At 39.9% G+C, this 24,561-nt stretch overlaps 1 protein-coding gene across 2 annotated transcripts; it reads left to right on the top strand.

Annotated features, from left to right (window-relative positions):
- Nucleotides 1-5,352: 5,352 nt before the first annotated feature.
- LOC146991483 (voltage-dependent calcium channel gamma-5 subunit) lies at nucleotides 5,353-22,570 on the top strand. Of its 2 annotated transcripts, XM_085773386.1 has the most exons (7): nucleotides 5,353-5,569; nucleotides 15,563-15,806; nucleotides 16,532-16,573; nucleotides 19,214-19,300; nucleotides 21,282-21,422; nucleotides 21,593-21,738; nucleotides 21,906-22,570. In XM_085773386.1, the coding sequence occupies exons 2-7, from the start codon at nucleotides 15,611-15,613 to the stop codon at nucleotides 22,167-22,169; spliced, it is 876 nt and encodes a 291-aa protein (XP_085629512.1). In that variant the 5' UTR covers nucleotides 5,353-5,569; nucleotides 15,563-15,610; the 3' UTR covers nucleotides 22,170-22,570. The 2 variants fall into 2 exon arrangements, with proteins under 2 accessions (XP_085629512.1, XP_085629522.1); XM_085773396.1 differs by lacking the exon at nucleotides 16,532-16,573 and having other exon boundaries at nucleotides 5,358-5,569.
- Nucleotides 22,571-24,561: the final 1,991 nt, after the last annotated feature.

Below are 24,561 nucleotides of genomic sequence, written 5' to 3'. Positions count from 1 at the left end.
GAGAAACTATTCCTTGTACATACTCAGAGTTAACTCAGCAACAGTCTTGCCCTCGTCTGAATTTGCACCTCTGTATCTTGCTCTGTCCCTTTATAACAGAATCTCTAATGACATTGTTTCCCTATTTCTTTCTTCTTAAAAAAGTTTTCAGAATATAAACTCACGGTCAGTGTGGGCATAAAAAAAGATGAATACTCTCCCCTTGTGTGCCTTTCCCAACTTTAACGGAGAACCATTACATCTTCCTTTTGATCCCTATCTACCTTGTTCTACTTTAAAGTCTCTACTTCATTTTTACTCCTTATCATTACCCCACATCATGTATTTTTAATCCATTGTCTATTAGCTTTGTTAATTAACGTCTAATTTTACGTCTATGTTAGTGTCTCCACACACCTCAAAATTGTCATGAATGTAAATAAAAGATCTTTAAAAAAAACAAAAAAAAACTGCACACTTTGTTCACATAAATGTTCCTTCATCTGGTCTGTAAATCTGAATTTTAAGCACATTTTATTGACTGACACCAATAACCCTTAGTCTGATAGACTGTAACTTGGGTCACCCTTGTCTGCTTGCTTTACCTTTACCTCCCTGTGCCTATTAACGACTGAATGATGTAGTGAGTTAATTAATAAACGTATCAACAATATTAAAGGATGATAGATGGGGAGTGAAGCAGTTGACATGTGACATAAGGACAGATGATGATGGCTTCTTTTAAGGATGGCCCCTGTGCCTCGTCACATTGAACCAGCCCTCCCCTGTTGTCTTGTATGCCCTCTTTTAGTCTACCTGTTCCTCCGTCCTCAGTGCCTGGGCCAAGTCAATCCATCATGTTATCGACAGTGTCCTCCTCCTTTCACCCTTTAAATCCTATCAGGTCAGGGAAGCAGATGACTTTTCTTAGAATTCACACAGCTAGTGTCAATTACACTCTTTACTGATTACCCTCAATACTCCTAATGGGAAAGGAATTAGCCAAATTTATTTAGTGTTTTACTTTGTTAACATTTGATTTGATGTCCTCACCTTTTTTGTTTGTACTGTAACATTATGCAACAATTTTACCTTAAACTTACTGCTTCGGATTCATTTTGATGGTACGCTGACTTGTAACACAGAGAACGGCGCATCTTTCACTCCCACTTTGCGCTCCAAATATCTCTTTTTGGACTATGTAACTTTGGTTGAGCAGTTACAAGACACTTTACAGCACTATATCACACACTGACGGAGGTCAGACTGGGTCTGTCAGTTAGCTGTTCGAAGCTTGATACTGTATGCTTAGGACCAGGACATCATAGGCAAAGCAATTAGCTTCTAGCATCTACATTTTCACACACAGTGTCAGTTCAGAAGGTGTCTTGTCTGTCAGATTAGCCAAATACTGACTTGACATGAGTGGACAGCACGATTGCTGGTTTCTTCTGTGGTATTCTGCTTCCATAATCTTTAGCTGCTCAGACTAGGGGCCCAACAGAATATAAAACACCAACACGTGGCTGTGGAGGCTGCTGTTGCCGCTGCTCAACATAAGATACATAGTCCTGCTTTAAGGGGTTAAGGTGGCCAGATAATGAAATACATTTTTCATTTTGAGAGAGAAGTCAGTCACGATTTTATTTTGTTTGTTTGTTTCAATTGGAATTTCTTAAATTACTCCTTAGCTACCCGTTTGTTTTATGTGAATCATGCCTAACCTCTTTCTTCTTGGTAGTAAGTCATTACTCTCAGCTGTGTCCTGTTGGCTGTAAAATACGAGAGTTGAAGTGGACTGCCATCTGTTTGGGCGTACAGAGCACAGGATCAGTGATGTGCTGGAATGCCTTATCTCTTAACCCTTACATTAACATGGTCTCTAACTCTCCTCTCTATGTTAGTTTATAATATCAGCATCCCTGTCATTGTACATAAATGACTTACAGTAGATATCTACATAGACTGTAAAAGAAAGAATATATTGTATTTTAAAAAATGGTGTATGTTTGTTTTCTTCCCTTGTCAGCCTGAAAACTTTCAAATGAGTCTGAGCTACTTACCTTGTAACAGATTGTGTCATTTGTACCTAATGTATGATAATGCTAATAAAAAAGGAAATTAAGTCCATACTTATGTGGGTGAATGTTTTCTTCTCCCTTTGCTTAAACATAATTTGCACATCCCCTAGTATTAAAAAGATATATTATGACTCTAGTATTATAATGATGGTCATGATGATATTGCATGATGACGTATTTTAAGAAGCGCGTCAGTGGTATCAGTTTAGTTTAGTTTAGTTTATTAGTTTATTAAGGGACAGTGCAATTACATTAATTATTTGCAGAAAACAATGAAGAGATGGTTGCACCAGATTTAGCTCACAGCTAATTTCCATCTGTCAACTGTCAGCTTTTCTTATTCAATGTTAAATTTTATCGGGTGGGTTCTTCCTGGGCTCTGTGTATGTGTCAGGTTCTCGCAGTAGTTTGTTGGCTGACATTGAGTTTTGGGGAAAGCAGAGGGGTGAGGAGCATCACGGTCCAGCTGCAAGACCTGACTGGCACTGCTAGATCCCTACGAGATTTCACTTAAGGATGCAGGCTCACCTGACTTAAGGCTTTCCTTTTCAGCAAGGAGTGGAGTAATGTGGTGCCCAGTATCCCATTTTGAGATTAGCCCCATTGCCAATTTACCAGATATCCGTCACAAAATATAGGATGAAAACTCCTTCAACTCAAGCAGAGTTTTTATTTTCATGAAACACTACCTGTGGCTACGTACGGCAACTGTAGTTCAGATCTATAGTTATTTCATGTGACATCTGTGGTTATTTGATCTCATTTAGCATCCTGTTGCTTTTTTTCTAATGTATGTTAAACAACTTTCATAACTGGGCTGTTGTCATAAAGCCTAATTTTTGTCTTGACAAATACTGTATATGGAGATTAAGTTCAATGCTAAGATAGAGTTAGCTGAAGACGGTTAAAACCATTTTGCAGTTCTTACTGCTGGCCTGTGTTAATGTATTGTTCATTTAAAAGTTTTTTGTTTTTTTTCCGACCTTGAACCCTTCTCATGTTGGGCTTTTCCTCTCTCGTCTATCTTGTTAGTCACAATGCTCGAACTATTAAACATATCCTCAGATTGGCTTTCATCTATCTTACTGATGTTTTCTCAAATGAGGGCCCATAATTACTCTTACTTCCATCCCAGCTGGATGGTGGCCAAAGTCCTAAATGGTAGCTTGCTTGCTCGTGCAATGTGGTGTATTGAAGATATTAGAATTTTCAATCCTTTTGTTCTTCATAAGTACTTGACTTAAATTTGAGTCATTCTAACTGCATTTAACAAATACAGTTTTCAGTGTGTTTCGTTTAATTAAAAACAGGATTTTCCCATCCTGGTTCATAATCTTGTCTACAGTCTTGTTTTACTCTTGTTTGTTTCTTCACGTGACAAGGCATATAGCTGCTATTTGATAAGAGAAAGCCCTGCAGTATGTTGACTGTGGACCCAGCTGGTGTGTGAGCTCTTGTTTAACACATATATGTTTCAGGCCACTGGTTTCTCTCATTCTCCCTCAATTACACAAACAGACAAATACACACACATAACCTCAGCACTGCTTCATCTGTTATGAAACTGCCAGAGTCATATGCAGCCGTATTGTTTTGTTATGAGAGCCTGTAAAACAGATGCATTATTGTTACAGTCTGATACACATGGGCATCTTGAATAATGACTAAGCCAGGGTATATTATAGGAACTGAATGATTTATGTTTATATAATCTGAAGAAAGAAACAAGAAAGGAGTATAAAAGATGACAGCACCGTGTTTTTCTGAGTTTGCATGTAGTCAAAATGATGTCAAAATCCTTGATTTTCTTTGCTTTGGTCAGCAAGGGCACAGTGTCCCTGAAATCCCAAAGGATGTAAGGAAAGAAAAGTTTGAAAATGAATGAAAATTTGCTGCAGGCTTTGATGTTTGGTGGTCAAAGCAGAGGTCAAAACAGACAGCAGGAGAGGGCAAGTGTGCTTCAATGGTATCCAATGATGTAATGTGTAAGAAATAAGGTTCTGAAAGAAAGTGATGCAAAATGGAACGAGAGGTTCTGATTGTCTTCCTGTGAAGTGAGCGAGAGGTTATGTGAAAGGTCAAGTTAGAGCCCAGCTGCTGAGAGCCTTTATTCACTCCTGCTTATGAGCAGGCAGCAGCAGAATGTGGTGGGTAGTCATGCACATGCATGGGATTCACCAGATGCTCCTAGATGACTGAATGAACGTCCATATGCTCAGAGACAGTTTGTGCTGATGTCAGTCTGACAGCAACTCAGACGAATCTGCACTTTCCTGACCATGTGACCAAATGCTATCATGAAACTATCACATTTAACACAAATTTTGCTCTAGGCTTCATCCTTAATTTGTCCAGTCACTGTTTTCTAACATCATTTGGGAACACGTGGGCAGACTAAACAGTACATCTGTTTTCTACATGAACCAGATATTGCAGGGATACATTTTAGTTAGAGGTGGTAATAATGCAAAGAGAGAGAGAGAGAGAGAAAAACAGAACAAAGATCACAGTATGATTTAGTGAAGGTCCATTTTCATTGGCATAACATTAACTTCATTCAAATACAGGGCAGGAATGTGAGCAATTCTTTACACAGGCATTGTTTTCTGAAGGCTAATGTTGTGATATACGACATCCCTCCCACTCTGTTTTTGATTTCTGTAGTTTTTCCTTTTCCTTGTTTTTTTTTCTGTTTAAGAAACACATTTTAAATTTCCATGCATTAATGCACTGATCTTATAAGCCCCCTGATTTGCTTGAACCATGAACTATTTTTTTGGTCCCCCTAATTTTGGTGTGAATTTTGAGTTGTTCATGACAAATAGCAGAACACATTTTTTTTTTTTTTTTACAGCAAACGTGGGTTATCTCGTCACTTTTCACATCAAAGTAATATATTTTGTCCTACGTAGAAGACAAAGAATAGGAGACAGGATGTACTGTAATGGCAGTATTTATTACTGTACTTTTACATTTGGAAATGATCTTGACTTGACTTATTTTGTCATGTGCAATATGTTTCAGGGCCCTTAGGCTATATGAATGTGCATTTAATAAATGTTGAAACCCTCACATTTTGCATGTAGCCCATCATTCACATACTGTACAACAGTTTATTTGTTTCCTGCTTTCTAGTTTCCCCTTTCTACACTAAAATCTGCTGAAAGGGTATGAATCATAGACTCACTGAAAGTGAACAGCACGTGAACGCAGCAGCTCCCCATCTCCGCACACCTGAAGAGAAGAAGAGAGAAGAGAAGAGAAGAGAAGAGAAGAGAAGTACTGGTGAGGAGCTGGGTACCACGTGCCTCGCGCCACACCGTTAGTACGGGTTTGGATAGTAGTGGTGCGCGAGCTACGCAGCTTCGTCCGCCTCGACACACAGGCTTATCGCGCGCCAAAGCCTCGACATCTGAGCCGAGCGACTGAACAACAGGAGAAAAGAAAAGGAGAAAGAAGAGAGGAAGAGGAGGAACAGTGTTTTATCTCAACGAGTCTTCTTCGTGAAGGTAACAGGCTCAGTCACGGTGTTTGTCTTTTATGTTGAGTGCAAAGTTGAACGTCACAAACTACATTAAGCCCACGAGAAAGGCTTCGTTTATGGGTTTGTGTCGCTCGTGCCTCGGATGTTTTTGCTTGCCAATGCTTCCATTGTCAAACAGATGGTCAGCCCTGACAGATAAAACCTAACTTTATTACTATGTTAAGAGTGGAGTTAAAGCCCACTTCGTTATGATTTTAAGTTCCTTTCATCTGCCGATACACACATTTAAGTTTACTTTTTAAGTGTTACATGAAACATAATGTGCGCTTCTCTGCCTTCTGACTCCATGCTTCCACACACAAAGCTGAACTCTCTTTGTTATCTAAAGCTTTAAACCAGTGATCACAGGGTAGCTACCATATTATTTTCTTGTCATGTAACGCGGCACAGCTTGAAGAAAGGAAATATGTTGTGACACAGCAAATCATTTTTTAGGATGACAAAGAAAGAGAGCGAGGGGAAAGCAGAGCTGTTAAAAGTGTTTCCTCTGTGTGATTAAATAAGTCGTAAAGTGAAACCTACACTCGGAGATAGCACTCAATTTAGGGTTTAGATGAGCTGAGCCTCCACTGCAGCCTTGTTTAACAACACGCTGAATGAACTAAGCTTATTATTGACTGACTGTTTAGCATGGCACCGTCTGTGAGCGCTTCAGCACCGCGGACAGAGATTTGAGCTGGAGCCAAGGATTAAACGGCAGGACTAACACACAGCTGGCTCAGTGCACTACGGAGGAGGGAGCCAACGTAGTGTGGGCTACTGGGTTCACAATTAACTGACGAAATAACGTGAATTATTTCTACATAGATGCTAGTGGAACCTGCATTTATTGGGGTTAGTCAGAACACGGACTGATAAGCTTCATTTTCTTTTCATTTATTGCAAAGGTCATTACAAAAACCAAAACAAAAGTAAACAAAACCACTAGTTCTGATAATGACATTTTAGATCATGTTTGCATCAGTAGGCAGCCCACAGGTACGAGTTCGCTACTTGGCTGACATCCATTCCTCAGTGTGCCAGCCAGACTAATACACGCACAAACTTAAACTGGGATGGTTTGTGGGCTGCAGGGGATTATCTGACTGCAATGGCAGAATAGTAATGGTTCCCAGGCACTGTCCAATACAGGCTGCTCACACTTTATCTGGATCAGAGCCTACTTGTTGCACAGAGACAGACATGGATATAATAACTGTTCTCTTGATACAATGGGGTAGTAGTTCAGACTGAAACTTAAAATAAAGTCCACTGAGTGTTTGAAAAATCACATTCATACTGTTTGTTCCACTAATGTAAAAGCTTGTTTATCCAAATAGTTTTCAAATGTACTGTTCAGGGTTTACCTATATGTTCACGACAGTCGATTTTGTCAGTTGATAAACCTTGCTTTTGGGAAATATGGACATGCTCAGTGTTCTTAGTGTGCTTTGGGGAGTTATAAACACACGGCATGTATAAAGGTAGATGGTCAATTAGTGTAAGTGGTCGATATCGCTATGTACGAATATTAAGATAAGAATTTTTCTCAGTAAATCTATAAAGTCTTGTTGTTTAGGTTCATGTGCTGTGGAGGTTGTTTCGTCAGGGGGTTAGATACCTAGAAGCATCTCTAGAAACATTTTTTTATTTTTTTATTTGCTATTCTTAGTGTGTAATATATGAACGATGTGTTATATTCCCTGTAGCGACTGCCTACTCTCTTGGCTGCACTTCATTGGTTTCCGTTATCATACACCCTCTAAGCAACATTCTGATGGGATATATCCTCAGAAAGTAAACACAATCCTCTCCAGTGATTGATGTTTGACGATGTATAGTGCTGTGGCTCAGACTGAGACACTGTTATACCCTTTTCCCACCAAAATTATTGGGTTTTTTAATGGAAGCTAGTCGAGTTTGCCTTTCTGTTTGGACTGACACACATAGCAACGAGGAGTAATGCCATCACATGCACTTATACACAGTGTTGTGCTAGTTACTGAAAAACAGTAACTAGTTACAGTTACTAGTTACTTCATTAAAAAAGTAACTCCGTTAGTAACTCAGTTACTTCAACCAAAAAGTAATGCGTTACTGAGAAAGTAACTTTTTCGTTACTTTTTCGTTTTTTTCCCCCAATGCTCCCATTAAATAAAGGTTGATTGAATTCCCCTCTAACCTCATTTCAGTTCTGTACTGATGCTGATGAAAAAACGGTTTTTATCTTTAAAATTTTACCATCATCATCATGCTGCATGATGTCAGCATGTAGCCTACAGCAGCATGACAGAACTGCAAACATCTTGAGGATACTACTTTGACCGAGTTACGTTCAAGAACCTGTTTAATGACGGAAAGTACTAAATTCACTCCAGCGGTAATTTCTTTCGATCGATCAGCTGTGTTGACCCAGAGTGATCAGCTGTGTTTACCGTTTCAGGCGTCCGTCTGTCGGACTCGAACCGCTGCTGCTCGGTGGAGTGGGTGCTTGTTGTGTCTCGCTGTGACTCTCGAGCTGTGTCCCAGGGGCTGCAGCCTGAACTGGGACACAGCTTCGGTCTCGGATGCTACGTTAGCTACGTTACCTTAGCTCGCCGTCATGCCGTGCTCTGACCTGTCCAGTCCTCTTCATGGAGCGTGTTAGATTACGTGTGGGACGCTAGAGGGCGGCCACCAAGCGCTTTGTTTTTCACCGTGTTGCAGTGTGCTCTGTCTTTCTATCAATTCAATGAAACTTTATTGATCGCTAAAATGTAATGGGAAGTGTGTGCCGCTGTAAAACCTCACCAAAAGGAACGGAGTAACGCAGCGTCTGGTAACGGTAACGGAGTTACTGATTTTAAAAAACAACGCGTTACGTTATTAGTTACTGAAAAAAGTAACGGCGTTACGTAACGGCGTTACTAATAACGCGTTACTACCCAACACTGCTTATACAGTACACATGCAGAAGACTGGGTGAGAGAGTGAGCTGCTAGCCGCTGTAGAAACTGATAAAACGGATCTGTCACGTGGAGCTCCTGTAAAAGTGTTGGAGCCTCTGTGTAAGACGATTTGATCTGTCATTGTGTTACTTACTCAACTTATTTTGAAGCCACAGTGTTTCTGGTTTAACAGCACCGTGCTGGGCAGATTGATGGGTCTACATCGTCTGAGCTCTGAAAGCCGTCATAGCACCCAGGTGTTATGTTCACATCAATGCTGATGATTGGAGATTTGGCTCGAGTCGTTTGACCCAGGTGTAAAAGCTGATTGATTCTTTTCTATTCCTGGCAAAAGCCCAATGTCAGTGGGTCATAGTGGGTTTTTTGACCTGTGGGAAAGGGACTTAAGCAGTTTTTTCACATAATATTAGAACGTATAAAATTCCATGTAGTGCGTCTTTAATTAATTCTTGTATTATCCTACGTATGTGTGTTTGAGAATCTATACATGACAGCATAGACTCTGTCCTGCATATCCTCTATACTTCTCTATGATGAATGTGTCTCTATGTGTATTCTCCTGTTTTGCTCTGTATCCACATGTGAAACGCACTACCGGATAGGAAGCCTTGTTTTGGGACTCGCTTATCAGTTCATTCGTGCTTGACTAATTCGGAGGCCTCTCTGTATAGTGTTGCCTGGCGACAGGGCCAAGTCAAGCACTTATAAATGGGAGATGTGTTCTCACAACGAATATGGAAAAAATGGATGTTAGTGCCGTTGCTTTAGGTTTTTATTGTGCCTGAGACGATGTGTGTCGGCCCTTTTAGAGATCACTTCTTTGGTATTCACTAAGGTTTTGGGATTCAATAGTCTTTCATGTTTGTTACAAATATGTCTACATGAAATGAAGTAGTTCAGAATAACTGTCACTAATAAACACAGAGTTTTGATACAGCAAATGGATCTTTGAAGGGTCGTTGCAGTCTTTTCTGTCACTTAATGTATTTACGAAGCCATTAAATGCATAGAAGAAAGTGACTGATAAGCAACCTGTGCACTTTCTGGTCATGAAGGTATGGAGCAATGCGCAAGGGGATGGCAGCTCAAAGCCAAAACCATTTGCTAAAAGACATAAGGGAAATGCCTTTGGAACAGGATGAAAGGCGTGGGCTATATTCAGAGCTGCCCCATCCAATTAAGATGATCTGACATTACAGAAGAGAGATGTAATGTGTTTTGCAGCCTGCTCTGGAGTCTTGACGATGTGGGAAGAGAGGGAGGAGAACACCTCCCACATGAGGTCAACTAGTTCAGCTGTTTCTATTTAAATATCTGGCAACATAAAAGCAACCACTTTAGTGATTTTGTAACCAAAATCCAGCTTTAAACCTGGTGAAATGGTGAGAATTTAACAGATTTCTGCGGCACTCCGTCCTGACAGCTTGCATCACCACCACCACCACCACCACCACCACCTCTCTCTGCTGTTCGCCAGATGATGCACTGTAAGTCGTCTGGCCTGCAGCAGGGATTTGGCTTTAACTACTGCTTTTTCTCATTTTTGGTAGGCATGCCCTCAAGGGAAGGCTGAGGCATCTCCAAAATTAGACCACTGAGAAATCACACTAGCTTGTTAGTTCACTGCTGAAAACCCACATTTCTCAAAGATAATGGCAGATATACAGGAACAAGTGGAAAACATGTCTGTGATATAATATTATTGCTACTAAAAACAAAAGGTCAGGCTACTATGTGCAGTTTGATAGAGTAACTCTGATTAATAATGGTAATGTTGGGTGATGTTATTATTATATAAACATTACAAATTATGGTAGGTAATATATTTTAACAGCTGCACAGAAAAAGTCACTACTCAGTTGACAACTAGTCAGTTAAAATATTTACCATGCAGTGTACAGGTTAGGTTACTATGTTGGCAGAGGGTGGATTGCCTCTGGGTATTGCAGGGACACTTTATATAGTCTGAATTATGAATTTGATTTCCTTAGCCCTTATTGGGTGTTTTCTTAGAAGGATTTTACTTAGAAATGAAAACAAATAAAATTGGAGATTGGCAATGTCAATATCAATGACCAAGAAGCACATCAAGGCTTGTGCAGGCTTTGGAAAAAATGACATCATTGTGACAATGGTTGCATTTTTCCTCTTTACTGTAATACTCATGATGCAGAAAAGACAGGAAAAAGTGGCTGCACACACTTTGTGGGGCAGTAAAATGGACTTTATTTGGACAATTGTGGTTGAGTATAACTGTCATTTGTCACATTTGAGTGTCTGAGAAAGGGAGTGCACATGATATGCATGTAAACCTGTGCACTCGTACCATAAGCATGTGTGGTGTGGTGGTTTCCTCTTATTACATCTGTCGCAACTGTATAGGCAGAATATTGATGATGGGGGCTGCCAGCTTCGTCCAGCTGTGTCAGTGGCTTGATGGCATACGTATCTCCTCTCTCGTGCATTGGTACTGCTATTGTCCTCAGGCTCGTCCAATCAGGCCCAGTAACATCAACCAACAGCAACAAACTCCCACAGTGTTATTTGCCTGTCCACCTCAGAGGCAACAGAGGGGCTGCACTCACAGCCACGCTCTTACGGCCACAGTAACTGGGTCAATAAGCACGCCAAAAGAGATCCATGCTTTGACGCTGACAAACCCTAGACAGAGATGAACAAATAAGCAAATTAAAATCAAGATATCAGTAGTTTCACAGTGACATTCAGTGCTTTTGACCACAGTCATGGGCCATATACAGCCGGTTCAACTCGAATAAATGTTTAAAGCCCCGTCAACAATATTTATTTATAAATATGCAGTGTTATCCAAACAAATTATCTAGAAATCATCGTACACTTGTCAAGTCTGACAAAGCCGAGGTTAGAATTCTCACTTGATCATCACGTCTGCCAAAATAAACATGCATTTTCATTTCCACACTGTGTTCATTGTGTTTGAGGGAATCTGTGTTTCAACATTGTCTTCTACAGCAATTTCTCTTTCCTTTGCCTTTGCATTTCCAATTGTTTCTGGAAAAATGTGGCATTTTTGCCACTGAGCTGTTGAAATTAAGGTTGACAGGAGGTTAGGAGCATGTTAACAAAGAAGACAGAAAAGGGATGCCCTACTTTTGATGATGACGTGCCCTTTACTCTAGCAGCGGTCTGCATCTGCCTTACTTGATGCCAGCATGGCCTCTGGACCCCTAGTGGCATTATTCGGTGTCACATTGATGGCTGAAAATGTTAACAATGTTTTGTTACTTTTAGCAAATCCCCCTTTTCTCTACTGTGGATATAAAAAGGTCTTCCAGGAACTAGTGTAGCCACTAAAATGTAGTTCCTTTAGTTTTTGAAACAAAATTTACATTAATTGTAACAGCTGCAATCCTCTTACTGAATTTGTAAGCACAGGCAGGAGTGGTCTCTATTCACAAGTTTCTAAACAACAAGATGTTTATGCATGAGAGAGGTTGTCTTGTGTGTCCCTTTGCAGGCGGGGAGGCACAATGAGGCTTTTTGTTTGTCCCAGTGGCTTTGAACATTTAATGAGAAACATTTCTCAATAAAAAATAAAAGCAATTTTCTCAACTGAGAATGGTCTCCACTTATAACCAAATCATTGATGTGTGTGTATGTGCGCGTACGTGTGTGTGTATTTGTATGTCTTGTGTCTGGTGGATATAATTTGCCCCTCTGTGTTGCTACCTGTCTTATTAACAAGACGAGGAACATCTAATGTTGTCAAATAAAGTTCAAACCTGAGGTCAGACACTAAAACTGTTGTACTACATTTTGTTTTTCCATAAACTGGTTTCAGCCAAACAGATTCACAGTCATTCTTAAGTTTAGATCTTGAGTTAATTCTTTAGAGGCCAACTGCATCATCCTCTGTAACTAAAAGGCTTTGTCTCTTAATGGATGTTTTGACATCTAATAATGCTTAATTCATGGTGTTTAATGTTAATGTTTAGTTTCATTATCCTTTAACGGGACACAGTTATTAATGTAGCTAATTACAATTCCCTTGAGATATACATAAAACTACTTGAATGCTTTCCCCAGTTAGTATTTCATATGACTAACTTTGGTCACTAGTATAACTTGGCAATATTTAAAGGTAGCTACAAAAATCTGTCAATAGCCTAATGGTGCTGGTGATTTGTTGGATGCACTGGTGCTGGCACAGAGAAATGTACATCTAACCTCCATTGTGTGTGTGCTGGAAGTTTGAGTTTCATCCATACTGCATCAAGAAGCTCTACATTTTTTTGTAAGCAGGTTGATGGTGTTACTGACGATATAAACCAAAAAATATTCAATCTAAACGTGGACTGTCTGACCTTGGTTTTCACCTAATCATGCAAAGCTAAGCTCCTAGGTGACAGGGGCTCAACGTTACATTTCAAAAAGTTATAATCTTCAGTTGAAAGCTTTTGTTGTGAAGCAGGTATCAGCTCTCTGTGTTGTGAATCTGGTAAATTAAAATATGTGCTTCACTTAAATTCATCCTCCTGCTCTTGATCTTAATAGTGACCATGTTGTGAATAGTACCGGGGTGTTGGTCTGGTATTTGTCTGATCTTTAAGTACGTAATAGCAGGATGGTATCTGTACAGAAAAAAACATTTCTAGTGCATGTATACAGTACAATGGAAACACATGAAAGTACTTTAGCATCGATATTTAGATTTAGATTATTATTTTAACCATTCTGTATCTTTACAGATATTTTTTGTAGGTGCTTGTACAACCAACCTTAGGAGCTCATTCATTTCTCATACAGTTATGGAACCCTATTTGTGGAGGCTCCCAGTTAGGAGCAATCAGCATTTCAACGTTTTCCTCTGCTGCTGTGTGACTAAGAACAGCTGGTTGAGCGTAGTAACACAAAAAGGTCTATTGAGTGGAAAGTTGTTGCTTGATGCTGAATGACTAAAATTAGAGCCTTTACATAGGCATTGTAAAAGAATAGCCACTGATTGCACCATGGTCAGGAATAGCTGAGGTTCAATGATAGTCCTCTCATTAGTACATGGTCACTTGTGCTTTAGTGAGCTCTGGAGTCGCTTGCAGACTTTGGCTCTGATGTAACAGACTATATGACAGACTAATGTCTAAATCCATCTGTTGACTCTCATAAGATGAACTGTGGTATAATGAATTCTGGGTAAATTCACCTATTTACCCCAGCAGGAAATGTTTGTCATTCAGAAGAATTCAACAGTAACAAGGATTACTTTTTTAGTTAAGACAGAAACCTAAAAACTCTTTCTCTTTTCACTGGAACTATGTTTTCAGTAGCTTCCACTCACCATCTGACCTGTGGTTCATATTGTGAGGGCAGAAAGAGACACTCGCAGCTGTCCCTGCGGAAGATAAAAACACACAACACTGTGGAGACTACTGTTTTCTTTTTATAAAAGTTTAATAGCTGCTGTTGTGGTCGTAAATCTTTCATTCTCTGGTTCAAGGCAATTATCATACTTCTACATATCTTAGAAATGTCATTTCACATCAGAAGATGTAGGAGGTTGAATATGGCTTGGTTTATAATTTTCAGGGAATTTGATTGAGATAAGAAATAACAACTCCAAGCAGGCAAGAACATGCAAAAATAACCAATTCATATCTTGAATTTGAAGAATTATTGGATATCTTTTTCTTATTTTTTCAACCTCTGAAATATGGGTTAAAAGGGACAATACAGATAAGGAAGACTAGATGCATGTGTGCAGCATTGAACTCTATGTTGAATGTGTGTTGGAGCAATAGTCTTCTAAGATTTATTACCCTTTGTATCAATAAAGTGGGGCAAGTGGCTTTATGCCCATTAGAGGGAGGAGGTAGGGGCATATTGTTATAAATGATCTTACACAATGAACTCTACTGGATACATTGAACATTTTCTATGACATAGATTTTTTATAATGACCTGTATGTGTATGATGTAAATGTAATGTATGTATAAGATGCAACTAAATGAGGTAAAAATGTTTAATGCCAGTGTCTCCTTTGCTGCAAACATGAAGCAATTTGTTGAAATATTAGATGCTGCATCTTCCTCAAAGCTTTATGAGGTCCACACCTCATCCCCCTCTGCGTCTGACTCTTCTGCCTGTTGAGTCGCTGCAATCTGGCAGATGTGTGGAGATTTCCATACTCCGTTCTACTGAGGCTTTACATCCAGCCATGGTACGAGATGTTGATCCATGGAGAGAGAGACAGCGAGGAAAAGAAGTTCAAAATCCTCTCACATATTCACCCCCATCTTTTCAGTCTCCCAGTGGGTGCTCAATGTGGCAGCACGCTGAGAACTCATTATGTAAAATCAATTCCTTTCAACATGTATCCCATGCCAAGCTCCCCAGCGCTCCGGCTTCCGCCGAATGTGGGCATCAGCCACCATACGAACGGATCCATTGTTGTGTGTGACGAGTGTACACATTCATATGCTGACACATATTGCTCACCATCTGCAATGCCGCTTCTGCATCACTTGATGTGTAAGGGAGAAAGAGGAAGTGGATTTGTATCAGATATTTTGTTTTATATTTCTCTTTTTCATATTATTAACGGTTTGACTTATATTTCAATTCATTTTGCTGGAGGCATTGTGAGGGAAAACTTTACATAATGCTTTTTTTCTCCACACATGCCCCACTAAGCCTTTGGCCTTGTACAATGTGGTTATTTAAATTCTAATAGAGAGAGGGAATCTTTCTAAGCTGAAAGGAAAGAAGTCCTCTGTTATGCCACAGTATCTGCGATCACATTCCTATTCATTTCCAACTCATCTCCATCGTCAGTAGTGAACTTGGATTCAGATGAAGCAGCCCTCAGAACTCACTTCACCCACATTTTTCAGATGCACCCTCCATTTGTCTCTGCACCTTGCTTGCCTGAGGGACAGTTTGATCCTCTTTCAGACGGGCTTTTACGATAACATCGCTCAGATAGAAATTTGCGAAAGATGTTTTACCTTATATATTACCTTATGTTTTACCTTATTTTTTCCTCCCATCTTCCCAGCTCCCCTTTCTGCCGGCGGCGCACCCCCTCTTCTGTTGAGGCTGTGGTATGAGCCTATGTGGCAGGAAGGCGCTGACGTTGCTGAGCAGCGTGTTCGCTGTCTGCGGCCTGGGCCTGTTGGGGATCGCTGTAAGCACCGACTACTGGCTCTACCTGGAGGAGGGCGTCATCCTTCCGCTCAATCAGAGCACGGAGGTACGCATGTCCCTTCACTCTGGACTCTGGAGGGTTTGCTTCTTGGCTGGTGAGTTGGCGTGAAAGCTGAAACACACAGACAACATCAAAACCTTTATGTTAATGTCTTCAATTCAAAAGGAGAAGAAGATGTTTTAGTATAATCAGGACTTTAAAATTTAGATAAGTTCAATGTATCTGACCAACACAGTATTGTTTCAGTTTGCTCTGTCTTGCTTAAAGCTGTGGGGAATGAGTCAGGCCTTGAATGTCTTCAATATAATGTTAGTTATACGTTATCTATGTGTCTTTCCTTTTTACCTCCTCCTGTTTAACCACTAGACTGCTGAAAGTCTGAAAGCATGATTTTGTTTTTTACTTTGCTTTCACCTCTGTGAGGCAGTGGGACCAGTACCTCTCCATTTGTGTGTCCAACTGTACAGCAACTTTACGCTGCACCCTTGAAAGTGTCACATATTTTTATCCAGTTAACAGAAGGCTTTTAAACTCTTCTCTCCTCCTGACCTACCCAGAAGCACTTTGGATTGATGCTGAAAACCCTTACCTCTGTGGCTGTGATGTATCGTTCCTTCTCTCTGACCTGCATCCTTTCTCCCCCGCAGCACCTAACGTGAAAAAAAAAACAAGGATTGCATTAGAAAAGCTGATGTGTTTCCGCAGTGCATGCTGAAGCACCTTACACTTGTTCCTCCCCAGCTCCAACATTGCAAAGGCATGCTCTGAGGTCTTCAATGGAAAAGAAACACTAACTGCTGAGTTTCACTCTTTTCTTAGAGACACAGCTCTCCAGACAAGTGTTGTCCCAGAGTAATCCAGGTATCAACTTTTGCTCTTATACTATTTTCCCTCTGGTAACGGCGGCAGTTCACTATCCTCTTGCTGTTGTTGGAAATGTGTTGATGAGGCATAAATCTGCTATCATTCATTACACCCAACTTAAATGCATTTAAACTCTCCCAGCCTTTAAGCATATGACTCAAAGCCTGAAAGAAGTTTTTGTTCTGCAAAAACTCATCCTGTCACATTATTCCTCTCTCTGTTTAATTGTTCCATTAACCCCATGTGCCACAACTGACCTGCTCTGTCCTGTTCCAGTGTTAATCGCTCGGTTTCAGTAGATTTGTAGGCAATCAAGTAGTGATTAGGTAACAGATGTTAGGCCCATTGCTATAAATGGACTAATGGTCCCGTGTTGGTTTTAGGAGCAATTGAGTGTCCTTATTGCCCATTTAACTGTTCTGGTGCATAGTGTTTGACCCAGAAACAATTACAGCGCGGTCACAGTGGGCTACACTGTTACGCCAGAGAACGTGAATGAGCCTGTATGGTGTTTTTTTGGCGGCTATTGATGTCAGTTCGAGCTCATCGGGTGTTTGGCTGTCAGCGTTTCATTCTAGCGCGAGTTCATGGAGAGGATCTTTACTGACACAGCCAGCACTTACAATCTGACAGGGTGTCATTGCTGTAAAACATGATCAATACAGGGCCTTATACTACTTATATAATGTATACTGGACAGCACAGTAATTCTAATAAGCAATGGCACTGACTAAATGAGGTGAATTTAGCTTGTTTTTTCTTGTATGATTTACAATGAATTTTCTTGTAAAATACCGTACAATACTCTCCCCTTAATACAGATACAGGCTATAGTGTAAGCTTTGCTGTAGCTGCTAAATTGATCTACTTCCATCTACTTTCAATAAATGACTTCCATTATAGAAGTGTTACTGGAGTCTGTCAAGACTGAAAATGATTTTAAAGTTAAAGATCCCATATTATACTCTTTTTACTCAATTTCACTCAGCTGTCAGACGTCCAACTAAACTGTATTTGAAATGTATTGCCCCAAACTGATCTGTGGTCCTGAATGTCGGCTGTCTAAAAGTCGCTCAAATGAGCTCTACTGAGAACAAGCTGTTTCTGTGCCTGCACCTTTAAGTAACATGGTTACTGTACACGGCAAAGATTATTACCATTTTATGACTTAAAATTGGTAGGTATTTCATCAATTTAGCTTCTTGCTGTGCACTGCAGCCATAGAAATAGATGTGGTAGGCGTTTTATTGCGCTGAGGGGCCGGCCTCACTCCCGTTGTGACATCACCACAGGAGCTGAGTCTGAACAGCCTGTATGAGCACCGTTTTACCAGTCGGTGGGCTGCAGAGTCGATGCAGGACCCATTTGCTTTCCTCATTCTAGGAGTTGGTAAGCTCAGGGAGGATCAGTTTATGTATGTAGAGACCAGAAAAAACCTGTTTTTCATAATATGGGACCTTTATTATACAGTATCCTATGTTACGTTGCCATTCTATAGAATTAAAAAGTGCTTGATGCTTGTCAAAAGCAAGACACAGGAAAAAAACAAACTTGTAGAAAGACCTTGTCACTGCCTATAGTTACAAATGTTCTCACTCCCTGATATTTCTTGCCTTGCCCATTTTATTCTTATTGTCAGTCCTCATACAGTACAGTAGTATATCACAGTCATGCAGTCTCTTACACACATTAACTTTACACAGAGAAAGAGATATTTGATAGACTGGTCAAGAAATCCACAAATGCAATGGTAGAGTAATAGCATCTGTTGCCATGCAAGTTTTTACAGTATGTAATCTCATCAATATGAGGTGGGAGCATGAATCAAAACTGACCAATTGATCATTCTATATGATAAAAACACCAAGACTAATAACCTATAGGATGCCTCGCATCTTCATTCATGGCTGAAACCTTCAGTATGCATTGTTACTGCTCCGGCATTATGACATTAAATATGCTGAAACACAAACTATCACCTGATCCAACACCTCACAGTGTTATGGGGCTAATGAAGTGTTGATAAAGGTATGACTTACATCAGAGTGTGTATTTGTGTGTCAGTGTGATTCAGTGCCAGACTTTTTATTGTACATATCAAAGTGATAAAGGGAAGGTGCTAAAATCTAATGAAAGGTGTTTCATACCAACGCTGAGCGTGAATACTGACTGTACTGAAGCTGTTGATTTTTTTTATTGTTATTGTTAATATTAATATTTTTATTGTGTATTTCCCCTGTGTATTCTAATACTGGGGGTTTCAGTGGGTATAAATTGTATGATATATGAACACTTGTTTTTTGGTTATTCAACACATTTTTCACAACCGTCACACAAACATTACCAACACAAATAGATGAATGAAATAACTCCTGTCTGGTTACTGGGAACTTCTCATTTGCAATGTACAGTCAGAACTTTATGCTATGATGGGTATAATCATGCAAAGGCTCCAAGATGTCTCCTCTGCTAGCATATTGTACATGATTATATGTTGTGTGACTTTTTATGTGACTTTTCTTTGCCACAGCGGGCCACTTTGTAATTGTAATCATTTGTCACAATGTACTGTAATCAGAGCGCTGAATGCTATGTGGACTTTTATTGAATATATTTTTTCCTGCCCTTTTTTTCCAGGGGATGAGAAAGGACGATGTTTTACCATAGAGTATGTGATGCCAACTAATGTCCAGATGACCTCCGAGTCCACTGTTAGTGTGCTCAGTGAGTAACTTTTAACACTTCACGATTACTGTATAGGCCTATGCACAGTGGTTCATTGTGGTGAAACTGTTCAGGTGTTTAATTTGAAATGAACTGCAGCGCCAACTAGGGGCACAGTGGTGAAGGATCAAGATATTGTAAAGCAGGAATAAGCTGCAAAAAAAACCTGAATAAAAGGGGAAAAAAAGCTTAATTTAGGTGCTTATCACCACTTACTGTACACACATTGTGGTGTTTTGTTTTAAAGATATCATCTGTTTGGACACATTTTGTGTAATCTCCCACTTAATGTTCATTTTCTTAACTCCACGGGAGTGGAGTCAAGTCTGTGGATAGTTTTAATGTAAGAGTTTCTTTCATGTTCTGTATTAGTGGAGATAAAATAGTGCTGATATGAGGATGAATGTTACAAAATGAGCTATTTTTGAAAAATGAACCCTTGCTCAAGGATGTGAACGTGGGGTCTCATTTTCACTGCCCCACTAACTCTTGCTGGTTGGTTGGGCACCTGAACAGTGGAAAGTAGGGAGAACGCCTGGACCTTAAAGGCAGCACAGCCTCTAAGTGAACCTCACTGCTGGCAGGTGAAAGAAGTCTGTTAACACCACGTGTCACTGAGGGAGAAGTGGAGCACACATATGTCAAGAGCCCTTTCCAGGCCAATGGTAGGGTTCGTGTTGACAACAGTGTTGACAATTGATTTTCTTAAGCCAAGTCCAAAGTCATCATATACATGACCTCAGTCTGACCCGTGCACATGTCACTAGTGGCCATAGCCAGGCAGTACGCTGTCATCAATCCATCAACAGTGTGGTTTATGCTATTCCAAGCCCAATCCCATGGCCAAGTTCACTCAGGTTAAGAGCTGAATTTGTTTAAAATATTTAAAGGTGCCATTTTCATTTCATATAGACCCCCTTTCAGGATGAACATGCATGGATACCCACAAGTACTAGAAGTGTTCAGCCAAGCTGTCAGGAGGACTACAGGATTTCATACCCTAGATTTCAAATCCCCTGTGTGTTCAAGATGTAGTCCAAAACAGGATTACACAGAGCAAAGGTGACAGAGCATGTCATCTAAATATTGACTCTAGTTCCGTTTACTAGCTTTTTCCAAAGTTTCTTTTTTGTCATTTAAGTTTTTATTCACTTACTTATGTCAAACATCATACAAATACATCAGATTTCAACACAAATAAATCAACCATATTAAACAAAACTACACAGAATAAAAACAAAATATGCATATACATATAATATACACACACAAATCCCAGCCCATAAACAGCACAGCATATCTCCCAACAGTAAACACTGTGTCTTTTTGGATTGGTTGACTGCTCCTGCAGAGAGAGACCTGGTCGGAGTGCAGATAGTGTTTGTAGCCCAGTGGCTGATCCATAAATTATGCACAGTATGCAGTACCTCATTCTTCAGTTTCAGAGCCAACATTAGTAAAAAAAAAAAAAAAAAAGAAGAAGAAGAAAAAAAAAGCAAAAAAAAAAACACCTACTACTCTAACAAAGCTTAATTTGGTGCTGGTGTAGTCTAAAGTTGATTATAATTGGCAAGTTCACCACACAAACCAAACTTTACCCAACTTATTGAAAACACTTCCCTTAGAGTTGGACTCCCACAGTCTAAGACATCTGGTCCTCTTTGCTGACATTTTGTGCAATGGAGAACACAATAGGGGTGCCAAAGACTCCCATTGCAGCTGGGAGGAACTGTACCATTTATGCACAGTAGGGAAGTCCAGCTCCATCGTAATAGAAATGAAGAGGCCATGACCTAAAACTATGAAATGCCAACTCCATGAGACCAATAAGACTCAAGCTCTCTTGTTTGTTAACAGGAAACAAAGACAAAAAAGCAAAACAAAAACAGTATTAAATAAAAAATAAAATGGAAGTTTCTCATCCACTCCCTCTAAACATTTCTTCTCTTTCTTCATCATGGTTTCTTTTCTCTTATTCCAGAGATGATCCGCTCCGCTACACCTTTCCCTCTGGTCAGCCTCTTCTTTATGTTCATTGGTTTTGTGCTCAGTAACATTGGCCACATCCGACCACATCGCACAATCCTGGCCTTCGTTTCTGGGATCTTCTTCATCCTGTCAGGTACTTGGTTTGACCTTTACTGCACATCCAAATTGTTTGAACACAAATGTGATACGTACACAAGTGAACTCAATCTAATTAGTGGAAACAATTACAAATCATACTGTATACAATATATTTTTATAATCTACCTCTCCACTCCTCTCTGTCTCTCTCTGTGCCCCCCATAGGTCTATCTCTGGTTGTTGGTCTGGTCTTGTACATCTCCAACATTAATGATGAAATGCTAAACAGGACCAAAACTAATGAGGCTTACTTCAGCTACAAGTACGGCTGGTCATTCGCATTCGCTGCCATCTCCTTCCTGCTCACTGAGGTATTTGGTAGTGTAATTGTTTTTGTTTTTCACATTACACTAGCATGCATTAAACTCATCATTAAAGCAGAATATAATTTGTGTTGTCTCTTATCTTTTATGTGGATTTAGTATTTAGCATATTACCACAGTAAACTTTTTTGATCCTTGGATTCTATCCCCTTCAGACGGCCGGTGTCATGTCAGTGTATCTGTTCATGAAGCGCTACACAGCAGAGGAAATGTACAGGCCCCACCAGGGCTTCTACCGGCCGCGACTCAGCAACTGCTCCGACTACTCTGGGCAGTTCCTCCATCCAGATGCCTGGGCCGGCCGAGGCCGCAGTGCCTCCTCCATCTCCTCCGAGGCCTCGCTGCAGATGAACTCCTCCAACTACCCTGCCCTCCTCAAGTGTCCAGAGTATGAACAAATGTCCTCTTCACCTTGCTGAGGCAGGAGAGGAGTAGTTGTGTTAGCACTGTATGCATCAATTTGATCTGCCTGGAATCTGGCATAAAACTTGTCCAATGATTTTATATTTTCCAGCTTGAAACACAGCAAGCCCCGTCTTTAGGTGTCCTGACTATGACCTGGTTCTCACCTCCCTCCCTACTGCTGATTTTTTTTTGGTTACACCTTTTGGTTGAGGGAGTTGAACATATGGCAGAAGTTGCAGTTCAGGTTATTCTCAGCTGACCTGTCTTGTTCTGGAGAGAGCTGTGAGACAGTAACAGAAGAAAGAGTTTGACAAGATTGTACTTTTAGCTGCTTTTTCTCTAGTTTTTAGTGATGGGTGAGTGGCTACCTCCTGAACTGAACTTGGTAGGGTGAAGCCATCTGATAAAAGTAAGGTTGTGTTTCAGTCTGCAGTGAGCAACACCACTATACGTCTGTAGCACTGCCACAGTCCTGATAGGTATATGACAGAATTACCTGCTGCACATCTGTAGACATGGAGAGCGTAAAACATGGATTAAAGCATGACTGCAGTCGGGTGACAAATTAAAGGAAAAACCTGAAAAATGAGTGGAGAAATAGGATGACAATGCTCCACAGGGCACAATAGGCCAGTATTATGGCCTGGTTGAACACCTACAGTATGAGAGATGGGAGCTAGTCTGGCAGCACATGGAGAGCCAGCATCAGGCATGTTACAATATTCTTTTTCTTTCTTAAATTTCTCACCCATCTGTATATCCATTGCATACAGAGTCCGCACACTGTCAAAAGGAACATTACAGTAAGTTAAAAAAACAAACACAATATGGCCAATGACATCACCAGTGTAGAAATTGTAAGCACTGGTTCAGGACAGAATGTTTTCTCAATTTGATAATAAGACCATTGCTCAAATTGAGCAGGCCTCCTGTTGTAAAGAAAAGTTAAAGCCAGTCAAGCGAATAACTCAGATCCTCAGTTGTCACTTTTCGAGTGCAGGACACTGCACTCTGTGCAGAAAATGGCTTGTTGTTGTTTCTGTGAAGTCAGGAGCTGTTACTCTGCCTGAATTTTCAGTGTTCAAGTGTAAAGCTCATGATTCACAGGATGAATGTGAATTTCGACTATTCTAATAGATCATTTTAGTTGACAGTTTTGTAAAAAAGAATTTAAAAAAAAGAAAGAAAAAAGTGTTTGACTGGGGTTACATACTGGGAGAGTTGGGTTTGTAACAGATGGTGTTTGACCTTCCATGTGAACCTCACCTCTTTCTCAACCATTGGCAGTGTAAGTGTTGAAACCAAAGGAAATCTTTGTGTTATAGGCTGCTAGTCCACACATATGACATATATTCTACAAAAAAAATCTTAATCTGAACAATTCCAATGGTTATATAAACTGTTGAGTATGTATGTATTGTAAAGTAAAGTAAACAGGCAAAATAAAAATAGCCTATGATTATTTAATTGAATATTAAAAGTGTGTATAAAAGACAGTGTAGGGACAGTACTGCTTGATTGTGCTTATCAGATTTGAGTTGTAAAAGGATATATTTGAATAAGAAGGAAAAGGCGACAGAGGAGACGATGGACTTTGTCTGGTCATAGTTTTGCTGGGGAATGTGAATGAGTCAGGTGGTATCAAAAGACTATTTTGATATAGAGCCATTGTGAATGTAAGATGCACTGAAGGAAAAGACTGCTAAATGAGAAAAAATACCTCTCCTATAGAGATATATTAACCCAAATTATAGATCAATATTTTTCTAATTTTCCCTCTTATAATGACAGATTATTCTTCGATGTTTGACCTACAAATATACTGCAATCCTTAGTGTGCCAAGGAAAAAGTTGTATCCAGGTAAAGTGGCAAAGTATTGAATATATACATTTCATGCAACGTTAAGTGTGGGTAAACATATTACAGAGAAACATTTTGTCTTGTGCAATAAATTTATGTTAGTTTTATATATTGCTAAGATTATAACTATTGTTAGTACATAATGTTGCATGGTGTGAATTCCACATATTAATGGCATGCAACATTTCATCACTGCGTAACATGTAAACAAAACTTAGCTTAATAAAGGATAATAAGCACAACCTGACTGTGCTATAAGCTAAACTCTCACTCTCTTAAGCACTATTCTGATATAGACCAGGTGTATTTTGTTTATTTTCAACACTGTAAATATGAGATCATCAGTGTGTATATAGACTCTTATACTTTTTTGTATAGATGGCAGTACATGTAAAATATGGTTGTTCTGTTGTTGGTTAGATTCATCTGCAGTATATAAGAGACAGCTGCTTCGCCTCCTGCGTCACACTGAGAATGGGAGCCTTTGCATAATGTGATACTCACATACGTAAATGTAAAGTATCCAGATGGTGTCATTGTCACAC

Source organism: Trachurus japonicus, chromosome 1 (genome assembly GCF_045865225.1).
Source record: "Trachurus japonicus isolate A0001 chromosome 1, Traja_1.0".
In the NCBI taxonomy this organism is placed as follows: Eukaryota; Metazoa; Chordata; class Actinopteri; order Carangiformes; family Carangidae; genus Trachurus; species Trachurus japonicus.
Note: the sequence above shows the minus strand (reverse complement) of the source record. Positions and strands in the feature narration are given on the sequence as shown.

Coding starts and splice junctions, on each gene's coding strand:
- LOC146991483 (XM_085773386.1), top strand. CDS start 15,611: ATGAGCCTATGTGGCAGGAAGGCGCTGACGTTGCTGAGCAGCGTGTTC. Junction 16,574..19,213: donor GTTGTCCCAGAGTAATCCAG/GTATCAACTTTT, acceptor CTTTTTTTCCAG/GGGATGAGAAAGGACGATGT. Junction 21,739..21,905: donor TCTCCTTCCTGCTCACTGAG/GTATTTGGTAGT, acceptor TATCCCCTTCAG/ACGGCCGGTGTCATGTCAGT.